At 39.6% G+C, this 12,457-nt stretch overlaps 1 protein-coding gene across 1 annotated transcript in view; it reads left to right on the top strand.

The window, feature by feature from the left end:
• The window catches only part of exoc4 (exocyst complex component 4), a 571,126-nt gene that overhangs the window by 511,101 nt on the left and 47,568 nt on the right, over positions 1–12,457 (top strand). Inside the window, exon 14 of the mRNA XM_043714034.1 lies at positions 11,999–12,140. Coding sequence (XP_043569969.1) covers positions 11,999–12,140 — 142 coding nt within the window. The remainder of the gene's footprint in view (positions 1–11,998; positions 12,141–12,457) is intronic.

Genomic DNA, 12,457 nt, shown 5'->3' with positions numbered 1-12,457 from the left:
ATGTGGTCTTGTATTTTAAAGATGAATATTATAGTTAACCTCCAATTAACCTTCTCTGTGAAGGGTTTAATAGTCCTGTGATTCAGTGTTGCAAGGAAGCATGTATTGTATATATGGCTTCACTGCATTATTCCCCACTGCAAGAAAGGATTTTTTTAAAATGTTATTCCATTCAAAAGCTATAAACCTCATTTTGATTTTGGTGTGGTGGGGTAAATATGTACACGTTTGCAGGTAGTTGCCATTGTGTGCATTCATAATAGTTGCACGCTGTAACATCTTTAGTGATAGACAAGTTAAATAGGAATCTCACAGCCTCCCCCAACAACAAGATTAAAAAAATGAACTAGAATCAGGGTTCCCTGTTTACCCTGTGGATAATTGATCTTTGATTTGCGATACACAGACCAGAAAAGTGAATTTGTGTTTAGCTAACTAATTGCACTACACTTGCAGAACCATCACTACAGTTGCTTTGGTGCCCTGGGCTTTGGAAGGTAAAAGCAATATTCAACTCTAAGGATCAAATTTAGTGCTCCCTTTCTGATGGAGTTGCACGTTAAATCCAACAGTGTCCTCCTGCCAGCTACCCACTCTCATCTGTCCCCACCGCAGTGGTATCAGCAATGAATGACAGCTGATAGGAAACATAGGAACATAAATGGGTCATTCAGCCTCTCAAGCCTGCCCTACCATTCCATAAGATCATGGCTGATTTGTGGTCTAACTCCATATGCCTGCTTTGGGCCCATATCCCTTGATACCTCTATTTAATAAAAATTTGACTTGATTTGATGACTTGCAACCAACCTGCCATTGGATTAATTGAGACCCTTATGTGTGCAATTAATTTGGCATTAAACCAATGGCAGGAGAGATCTATGTTAAGGAACCAGCCCAGTGGGTTTCCTGCGAGGTGCACATTTTCATTTTGGTCAGCAGCTCTCTGAGGTGAGATTTCCTGTGACTGGGTAACAGAAATCCAACTTCCAGGTATGAAAATGGCTGTAAAATAGCTATATCTGGGGGTGGGCACTGCCCTATCCACAAATAGCCCCTACTTGGTGAATGGATCCCATCCTATTCCATATAATCCAGGCTGAATCACTTTCTCAGAACTCTGCTAAGTGAAAATGGGAATGGATTTGTTCTCATTAAGGGAAGGCGAGGGCATCAGAGAGGATTAGAAACCAGCCCAACTCATCCTCAGTCAAACTCTACAAGCATGCAGCTTCTGGCAAGAGTTACTGGATAAAGGAGAAGAGGGAGGTCTAGTTGATTTTTTTTTTCCTTCCCCTCCAATTGTCCATATTTGAGATGAAGTAAATAAGCATGAATTAAGCCTTTAATCTGTGGGTTTTTGCTGTAAATGGCTGTATCACAATCTGACATTTAACACAAGAAAATCTGACATTTAAAATTTTTAAAAATGATTTAAGCATTGCAGTGGAATGCAAAAGATGTAACCATATAGGTACTGAGCTCTCTGAAGTCTGTGATTAGGATTTTCTTGATAATTGAGTTGAATTTATGTGTTGTTACAACAGAGTACCATTCTTTTACATTGTTTAAATGTGACAATTCATTAAACGGTAGCAGTGCGCAAACCTTTGGCAACATTAATTCATGAAAACAACATCCTAACTGTATTTAGCTAACACTTTATCATAGATGACAGTCACTGTGCTGTTCATTATGATTGTTTACTGAACTGATGGGAGGCACAGGGCTGTCGTCTTATCTCCAGCTGTTTGAAATTGCTTTTCATTTTATTGAAATCTCCAGAGTTCATGTAGGTTTTCAAAAACAAATTCCAGAAGGAAACATTTTCCTGAAAGAATTTTATACAATCTTGGTAAAAAGAAAAGTATTTAATTTTCTATATTTGTATCATTGCCATCTCAACATGCATTGGACCACAACTTAACAGTCATATTTTGTGGAAACTGAGTGTGAACTGGATACCAGGGACTCAATGACCACTTATGATGAGTTAGATGTCTCCTCTATCTAACCACCCAAGTTGATCCCCAGATTCTTCCATTCCCCCATCGATGAGATTGGTGTGGGAGTGAGGAGAAAAAGACAGTCACCAGCCTGGCCTCCTGCCAATGGTTTTCATGCACAGCAGCCAGGCAACCAGCCTGTCATTGAGCAGCATACGAAGGAGAAAAATTATATTGAGGTTCTGCAGTTAAGTAACCACGTAATGTTGTTTTATTTGCCTCATAGTCTATCCTTCCCATAGAAATCAAGCCCAGGGAGTTGAGGTGAAAATCCACTTTTTCCTTCCTTGCTTTGTTGTTTCCTGATGTAGAATTGAACGTTGGTTACTCAAGTTACTAAAGTTACTGCAGATTTTTTATCAGCAGCAATGCAAGACTCAGAACTCCAAATCCAAGTTCAGTTATTCACTGGGTGTACTGAAGAATTGCATTGGTACCACACTTGAATAGTCTGAACTATCAGCACCAACTTTTGTCATTATTTGCTTTATTCATAATCCATGGTATGACTTCACAATGCCTGACCTCAGTACTGAGTTGCGATTCAGAAAGATTCCTGTTAGATTTGTATTTCCACAGAGAAACTAAGTGTGCATGTCAGTTTTATAAGTTAATACTGCCCTGAAGTGAAAGAAAGTGAAAGATTTGCATTTATATTTCACTACACTGAGGAAGATATTTTTCAGAAACAATGTAATTCATTGAGTCAAGACTGACATTATGTGAACTAACATAGTAACCTTTTACTCTTTCCTCCTCTGATTTTCATAAATAATTTTATTTAAGCCGTGAGATTGCCTATGCAGTGACTGGCTGACGTGTATAGATCGGTAAAAGCCCCTTTGTTAGGTTTTGTTAAGATAGCCTCAGTTGCAATCATGAAGATAGAGTAACATAAAATTTCTGCAGCATCGCTGGCTTCAGGCAATGGGAGAATTGACTTAGACTTTGGCTTCTAGTTGGAACCCCGAGACTACTGATTTAAGTGTAAACACAAGGTGACCACAAAGTCGTTTGGTTCTGGCACCAGAAATCCATTGAATATTGTTGTGGTTCTGTTCGCCGAGCTGGGAATTTGTGTTGCAGACGTTTCGTCCCCTGTCTAGGTGACATCCTCAGTGCTTGGGAGCCGTCTGTGAAGCGCTTTTGTGATGTTTCCTCCGGCATTTGTAGTGGTTTGAATCTGCCGCTTCCGGTTGTCAGTTCCAGCTGTCCGCTGCAGTGGCCAGTATATTGGGTCCAGGTCGATGTGCTTATTGATTGAATCTGTGGATGAGTGCCATGCCGCTAGGAATTCCCTGGCTGTTCTCTGTTTGGCTTGTCCTATAATAGTAGTGTTGTCCCAGTCGAATTCATGTTGCTTGTCATCTGCGTGTGTGGCTACTAAGGATAGCTGGTCGCGTTGTCTCGTGGTTAGTTGGTGTTCATGGATGCAGATCGTTAGCTGTCTTCCTGTTTGTCCTATGTAGTGTTTTGTGTAGTCCTTGCATGGGATTTTGTACACTACATTGGTTTTGCTCATGCTGGGTATCGGCCACTACAACGGGCAGCTGGAACTGACAACCGGAAGCGGCAGATTCAAACCATTACAAGTGCCGGAGGAAAGATCACAGAAGCGCTTCACAGGAGGCTCCCAAGCACTGAGGATGTCACCGAGACAGGGGACGAAACGTCTGCAACACAAATTCCCAGCTCGGCGAACAGAACCGCAACAATGAGCACCCGAACTACAAATCTTCCCACAAACTTTGAATCCATTGAATATCTTAATAGCATACTCAGTGTGGGGCGCATATGAAGAACAACTACTTGCAAACAGCACCCCAGAAAACCATTATTGCCTTCAGAGAAAGTAAGGAGCTGGTTGAGAAATTATAGCCTTGTGGAAAAACTTCAGAAGCTGGAATTGTTCTCCTTAAACCAAAGAGTTTGAATCCGTAATTCAGGGATAGTGATATCATTAAGGATATCCTTTCTCTCACAAGATGGTCAGTAAGCAGAGGGGACAGTTTAATATAATTGGCAAAAGAACCAAGAAGAGATGATGAGAATCTTTTGTTTGTACAAGAATATATGTTTGTATGGTGCCTTGCCTTTAATGTAATGAAATGTCTCAAAGTCTTCCACAGGAACCTTGTAAAATGAAGTGTGAGACCACATAATGAAATGTTAGATGAGTTGACTTAAACCTGGTTAAAGGAAGAAATGAGGTAGAGAGTAAGGTGTAGGGAGGGACTTTCGGAACTTGTGGCTTAAGGAACTGAAGGCACAGCCACCAATCATAATGATTGTAATTCAGAATGCACAAGGTCCAGAAATTGAGTGCAAATAGCTGGAAGGTTTGTGAAACTGAAGGAGACTATAGAGGTGGGAAAGAGCAAGGTTAAAGAAGGATTTGAAAACAAAGTTGAGCATTTTAAAGTCAAAGTGTTACTAGTGCGCACATGCAGTGGAATCGCAATGAGAGTTGATAAAATACCGCAGAGTTTTGGATGGTGACAGTTTACTGGAAAAAATAACGTGGACGACTTTGGAGTAATTGAGTCTAAAGGTTACCAAGGTATGAGTGGGTATTTCAGCAGTCAGTGAACTCACATGAGTGAAGATGGATAATGTTATGAAGATTGGAAACATTCTGTTTTGATGACGGCAAGATTAAATATGACACCTAAAGGAAATTAGATAAATACGTTAAAGGAAATATTTCTTGGCCTACGAAAAAGTAGAAGATGTGCAACAAACAGAATGGAACTTTCAAGGAGTTGGCACAGGAATTGTAACCAGCTATCTTTTTCTATGATTCTTTAGAGGGAAAGGACCTAATGAAACTATGGTGAAATTATCTTTTCTCAGAGGTACTGAGTGGAATGTACTTCCCTGTCGCCTTTCTCCCCATGCCCCATTCCCCAACCCTGCTGCAGGAAGGCTCATGGATGGCCTCACCCAGCCCAGATGCTCCCTAAGACTTTTAGTTTGCCAATTAAAGGCTTCATTCTATCAATATTCATATGCAATTGGCAGGGGACTTGCCATGCGGGCTTGTGTGACATCTAGTATTGATGGCAATGGTGTTCTCAAGTTCAAAGACACTTTCTATCGAAAAACTCCTGGCATTGAATAGGGATTATCTCGCTAGAAGCCATCCACTGATTTTTCTTCTGCACTTCCCAGCCAACAGCCTTCTTCCCATGATAACCTTGTAGTTCTGTTGCCTGGACCACTTTGCATTGCTAGTCCTTTCTCTGAGTTCTTTACTGGCAGTTGCCTCAGAATGTAGCAGATGCTGGGAGATTCAGTCAATTTAAAGAGACGATAATCAGACTTTTAATTAGTAATGGGTTGAAGGGTTATGAAGAGAGGGCAGAGAAGTGGAGCTGAGGTTGAGATGAGATCAGCCACGATCATGTTAAATAGTGGAGCAGGCTTGAGGGCTGAATTTCTTACTCCTACTTCTTATGTTCTGAAGTTCTAACAGCCACTGCTCCTAGTGGCACTAATGATGATGGAGAACTGCTGCCCTCTGGTTTCCCAGCACTCTGAGGGCAGAATATCTTCTCTAGTCACAGAGGGAACCTCACACTGCTGCTTTTTTTCTGTCAGACTTCCACAGCAGAGATGCCACAGGACTTACATTGTCAATTTTTGCATGACTGCGCAAGACTTCGGTAAATTCTTAGATGGTTATTGGCATAATGTCTCAGGTCTTTGCATTTAAATGAATAAAAATATCACACTCCAAAACAGGAATCCTGTAATCCTTCATTAGATAATTGCATTGTTGAGCTGCCATTTAGTATCATCATGGCTGATCATCCAATTGGAGGTGGAGCAGCAGCACTGGCAGCAATTGGTCTCAGTGCGAATCGGATTAAAAAGGAAGATAGAAAAGGAAAATCTCAAGGGACGTGATCCACATAGAGATGATATTCCGCATTCCAAAGCCCAACCTACCCCACCAGGTGCTTCTATTCCCGTGGCCTCTCCAGCTTTTCAGTGATCAGTCCTGGAAGCTTCCCATGTGTGGAAAGACAGAATTGGACTTTAATCACCTCCATTATCGACACTTGCTGTCCAGATTCAGATGAAGAACAGAATGTTTCGGGAGACAGGAGGTTAACACATGGCATCTTCAGAACTGTAGGCAAGCCTGGCTGCACCTCAGCCCAACAGGGCCTCAGTCCAGTCAAACACCAGTGCGAGCTCCACTGGTCTGTAGCCTAAACTTTTCAAAAGATTCTTTTTCTGTCACTTATTATGTTAGAAACTGCTGAGACTGGAGCCAGCACTTAGGTGAAGGATTGTTTCTTGTAAATCAATGTAGCTCTGAATTAAAGGGGGAGAAATGGACCTTTTCTTTTCCAGGAGCCCATGTAAGCAATGACACTCTGAAAGGCTTTTTGTCCTATGTCATCAATGCTCCTACTGACTCAAAACTTATATTAAACATAGACATGGATGATTTAATAGGATTTCAAAGAAAATCAATTTTTCTTAGCTGCAGCAGCTGTGGCAAAAAAGATTCAGAGTTGGTCACTGCAGTGTTTTGAGTTGTGTGAGGAACCGACCAATGACAAACTGTCAAACGTCTATAGGTCAAGCAACTGACTTTCTCTGACAAGAACTGAAGGTCTCTCACTGTGCAGAATCCCCTCAAGGGGCTCCAGCTCACCACAGTTAATATCAAAACTTTAAAATGTTTTTTTCCAAAAGCAAGAGGAAAGCATGGAGTATATGAATCCTGAGGCAGCTACGAATGTAGAGGAAGATCTTGAAAGTTTTTTTAAAATATATAGGTTGCCTGAACACAATTTGAATTAATGTCCTGATTTAATGCTGTGAGAAACGTGAGTAAACCTTGAGAATTCAGGCAGGGACTTTAGTTATTTTATTGTAAGGCCATTGCAGAAGCCTGCCCATCATGCACTGATATCCTGATATGTGCTTCTGTTACATGATGCTCAGCTGGAAACTGCTTCAGAAATTGCACACTTTGAATTCATGAGCATCGGCACTGGGTCACCTGATAAAAAAATTAAATTACTAAAATTAATTTGAACTAGCCTCAACATTCCTCTATGTTTCCTTGAAATCAATTTTTATTCTAAAAATCCCCCTTTATAAAGCAGCTGATTCATGTGGGCGAACAGTTTCATAGCCTCAACCACAGTTTTGATAGCTCTTACATTCTTCATATTCAGGCTATAAGCCAACAGGTTAATTGACTATTTGGGATATAGGGATGGATGCAGAGGTACAGTCAAACCCAACTCCACTCCTGGTCTCAGCATCCCACTGTTGGCCCTCAATCACGGGGCATAATTTCATAGTTCTCCACTGGTGGCTGAGGGGCCCCATCAAATTTCTTAGGTGGCCTTTCTACCAACTGACTGAATGGACAGTGCCTCCTCATGGAGTGGAATTCCTCATTCCAAAGGTTATCCTACCCCATCAGGTGCTTCTACCCTTGCTGCCTCTCCATCAAGGTCTCCACCACCCTCTCCTCACCTCCCCAGTCCTCATCTTCCCTACGATACTACAGTGATTGGCAGGGATGTGTTTCCTGCAAACCACTATCCAAGAAAAACCTGTTGACACTGTAGTCACTCAATTCTTAATTATAGTAGATACTCTGACTAATATTTTCTTCCTTCCAACACGTAGGTTGGGCTTTGGAATGCGGAATATCATCTCTATGTGGATCACGTCCCTTGAGATTTTCCTTTTCTATCTTCCTTTTTAATCCGATTCGCACTGAGACCAACTGCTGCCAGTGCTGCTGCTCCACCTCCAATTGGATGATCAGCCATGATGATACTAAATGGCAGCTCAGACCGGAAAAGCCAAATGGCCTGCTCCTCCTCTTTCGAAGTGCTAAACACAATCTAGGCTGCTAGTGCAGCCCAGTACTGATACAATGTTGCACTGCTTGGAGGTGGTATCTTTTGCTTGAAACAAGACACATCCTAATTGGCAGTGTATGAAGAAGAGTAAAAAGTTTTCCAACTATCATGTTCCATAGTCAACATGACTAAAACATTTTATCTGGTCATTAATCTCATGTATTATTGTACTGTACACAAATTGGGTGTTGCAGTTAACCAGTTAATAATGTAAAAGCATTTTTGGCTATGCAGTGGATTCGGACATGCTTTTTGCTGACCTTGTGCAGGAGACAGTCAGATGTTTACAAGAGACCTCCTTGCCCCTGGCCTGGAATGGAAAAAAAAAGCCAGAATTTTCAATCCACCTGATAATCCACTGACATTAGTTGAAATGTTTAGTTTTGTGTCTAGTCTAAATTTGCACCTAAAAAAAAGATACTGCACTTGTTATAATCACAACCTTTAATAATGCCAGAATGAAACTTAATGGATCATGTGTTTTGTTTTTGTAGTTGGTCTGTATAGTGGTTAGCAAAATATATTCCCACCAGACTGCAGATGATCTTCAACAACAGAACAGAAGTTTATTACATAACAGAAGAAAATAAACAAAGCTTAACAGTTAGAAAAATCTTTACGCAGATATAAGTACAAAGTTGCAACCTCTTTCCCAACACAATTCATTGCAGAGACTCAATCCGAGAGAAATATCAATTGTATCTTTTTTTTTAAACAATTATTTGAATCTTCTGGCATAAGCCTTTCAATTCTGATAGCCTGAACCTTTTCAGTCTAACAACTTGAAGCCTTAGATCCAAGCTTTCCTAGCTTGGAAGCTCCACACCTCGAATTCATTTTTCCTGAACTGGCTTGATTCTCCTGTTTGGAGAAAAATTCTTCTCTTCTCAACTGGAGAGGGTACAAAAAACATTGATCAGGATGTTGCCTGGTTTGGAGGGTATTAGCTTTGGATAAACTTGGTTTGTTTTCACTTGTATGTCAGAGGCTGAGGGGGTGACCTGATAGAACTTTAGGAAATTATGAGAGGCATGGATAGAAAGAATAGTCAGAACTTTTTATCCAGGATAGAAATGTCAGTTACTAAAGCACACAGGTTTAAGGTAAAAGGAGGAAAGGTTAAAGAAGGTGTGAGGGAAGTGCCTAGAATGCACTGCCAGAGCAGGTGGTAGAAGCAGATATAATAGCAGCGTTTAAGAGGCATCAACAGTCAAAGAGTAGAGGGATACAGACATGTAGAGGCAGAAGGTGTTTAGTTGAGAAAAGGTGTCATGTGTCAGCACAGATTTGGTGGGCCAAAAGGCCTCCTCTTGTGCTGAACTACTCTTTGTTCTTAGAACCCCAAGTCCCTCTGAACTAAAACATTTGAACCTTCTGTTCTGAAGTCAAAACTAAACTTATTGCCTTAATATGATAATTCTGCCTATCATAACCCAGCATTATGAACACTGTATTCGTTAATACTGCATAGGTTTTCCCAGGCACTCTACTGCAGTCAAATGATTTCTTGGAATTGATGTAATTCAATCATTGGTTCAATTGGCTTCCTATCCTTTTAAAAATAACTCACAGAAGTGACCCACATCCAACTGCCTCTGTTTTAAAATCTAAATATACGATATATTCTACATTCTGCACCTTTCATCACATGTTTTCATGAAAGGAAGGAAATAAATTATAAACTAAATGGAATGGAACATTTTGTAAAATCAATGCAAGCACCATCTCCTTCCTAACTTCTCTCGTGTATTTTCTACAAATTATAATTATCTAAACCCAAACATACATTTTAAAATAGGTATTGTAACCTCAATTAAGTGACTTGGTCTTTAAATAAAAATTAAATACTGTGGATGCTAGGAATCTGAAATAAAAACAAATCCTGGAAAAGTCCTGTACATTTGGCAAGTTCTGTGGAGAGAGAAACAGTTCACATTTCAGGTCCAATATTATTATTCTTCAGGCTTCTCTTTACTTTCATTCTTGTCTCTTATTGTACTTCATCACATTTCAGAGAATTGATTTGAAAGAAAAGGCTGCCCTACACCACAGTGCATGTGATGTAGTATGTTTACAATCGTGAACAGGAACATAAGACTTACTGTTTCCAGAAAAACCTCCAGAGTAGTCCAAATGTGCAGCACACCATTGCACTCACTAGTGGGCATTGACAAAGTAAATTAAATAGATAAATGAAACCAAAAATGTGAAATAAAAATAGAAATAGAAATTTGCAACAGGTTAATGGGTATCAATGTCATGAAAAGACTAGTTATGATTTCAGATACAAATTCAGTACCTGAACTTTTACAGAACATCGGGAATGCAGATGGAACCCAGAAAAAGAAAAAACTGCAAACACAGACAACATTAGCCAAATGTCATGTTTAGTTGCTGTAAATTTAAAAGAAAATTGAACATCTGACCAAATACAGTGGAATTGTTCTATTTTAAATATCAAAAGTATCTTTATATTTGTAATGTTTTAGTTAGTGATATGTATCCTTTACAGTGTCATCAGTTCACTGCATGCTGATCTTGCCAACAGCGCCCTGTTGTAAACCAAGTAAATTGAGCTGTTCTCTCTAGCAATTTAAATAGATTGAAAGTGTCTCATTTGCATTTTGCACTAAACAAAATTGCCCTGGGTAACATAAAATCAGGCACGTACACAAGCATTATAAAATTATTTTCTTATTAAACACCGTGTTTTTCTTTTCACTTTTTAAAAAAAAGTCTTCTGGTTGTTGTTACTCATTGAAATTATGCTTTGTTGTAAAGAATGATGCAGATAGAATAAGAAAGGATTTGATCTCTTATATTTTAACCAGTCTCGGTCAGATCAATTGTAAATCATTTAAAAGGAGAAGAATCATGCCAAAATAGTGGCAAAGAGCACAAGAAAAATGCCCATGTCATAATATAGTGTCTGCTTTCCTATCTCATTCTTGCCCCACTGCCACATTCCATTCACCCACTTCCCCTATATATCATTTCAACTATGTTCTCTCTCTATCTCTCTGTATCTGTCTTCACTCCACCCCCCAGCTGTTACACAAAAGCTTCTAACACTGGCACACATCCATCTCATATTGTTTCCTCCTTATGAGTGAAAAAAAGGATGAAGAGGATACAGCGATCATCGAGTCATGCAGTTTTACAGCGTGTAAAGAGATCCTTCATGTCCATCCCAGTCATCAAGTACCTCATACCCTCATTTTTCAGCTCTTGTTTGCAATAGGGTTAAATGTTGTAATGCTATCTGCCTCTACCACACTTTTTCAGGCAGTGAATTTCAGATACATCCCAGCCTTTAAGTGAAATCATTTTGTCTCAAATTCCCTCTAAACCACCTGCCCCTTATCTTGAGTCCTGCCAACAGTCCCTGATTGCCACTTATTGCTCTTAAAGAAAAACATATTAGAGAAGAGTATGCTGATTCTACCAGAACAGTTGCTTAGAAGGGGCTGTTGATGCAAATGGAAGGTGAATGGTGAATTTTCTTGCACAGTTAGAGCATGAGTAATTCTGATTAATAACCTTAAGTCTAATTGGATTAGTAATGCAAATGTCTTGATTAATGATCCTAAGAGACAAGTTCAAATCCTATCACAGTATCTGAAAAATGTAAATTCAATTATCCAAAATTAAGAAAATCTGGAATGTAAATGTTTTATCGATAACAATAGCAAAGAAACACTGAGTTGTCATAAAAACCTCTAGGGAAGGAAATCAACAATCCTACCCGGATCTGGCCTACATGTGACTCCAGACATACAGCTGTATGGTTGGCTCTTTATTGCTTTTTAAAATGGCCCAGCAAACTACTACTTGTGTTTAGGATCGTGGCTCACACCACCTCCTTGAAGATAATTAGAGACAGGAAATAAATGTTGACCGAATCAGCAATGTCCAGGTTCCTTGGATAAACAAAAACGAACTTTAAACAGTGAAATTCGATGAGTCTTGCATTTACCATCTTGAGCAACTTTTGTTTTAGCAAATTCGAACATACGTGCTTATTACAAGGAATATCATTTGACTTTGCTCAGAGTGTGCTGATTATTTCTGTGATCTTTTCCTGTTTCACAGCATTTTCTCCAGGACAAGAAGTTCATGTAAATATGGATATTCCTCCAGTGTCTGAGCAAATAATGGAAACTCTCAATGATCTTGCAAAGTTATTTCAGGAAATGGCTGATCGGTGCCTGCTGGTGCTTCACTTAGAAGTCAGGTACAGTATCCCAACATAAGTGAGCATAGGAGTATACAAAAAGGTTATTCACCCATCAAAGGTGTCCTATTATGTTGGACCAACATTCTTGTTGTAACTGGCAGTTTATTTCGTTTTCCAAAAAAAATTAATGTCTGAGCCTATTTTTCACAAATATAAGTTATCACTGCACATCAAAAATAATTCCTTCTGTGAAGCTTTCAAAATGTATTTCAGTGTGAAGAGGCACTACATTAATGCAAATATTACCGTTGTTAATGCTACATGCCTTAGTCATGCTTCCTGATAATTAATGCTACAAGTCTCAGATTGTTTGA

Source organism: Chiloscyllium plagiosum, chromosome 23 (genome assembly GCF_004010195.1).
Source record: "Chiloscyllium plagiosum isolate BGI_BamShark_2017 chromosome 23, ASM401019v2, whole genome shotgun sequence".
NCBI classification, from domain to species: domain Eukaryota; kingdom Metazoa; phylum Chordata; class Chondrichthyes; order Orectolobiformes; family Hemiscylliidae; genus Chiloscyllium; species Chiloscyllium plagiosum.
This window is presented reverse-complemented; position numbering and strand designations above follow the sequence as displayed.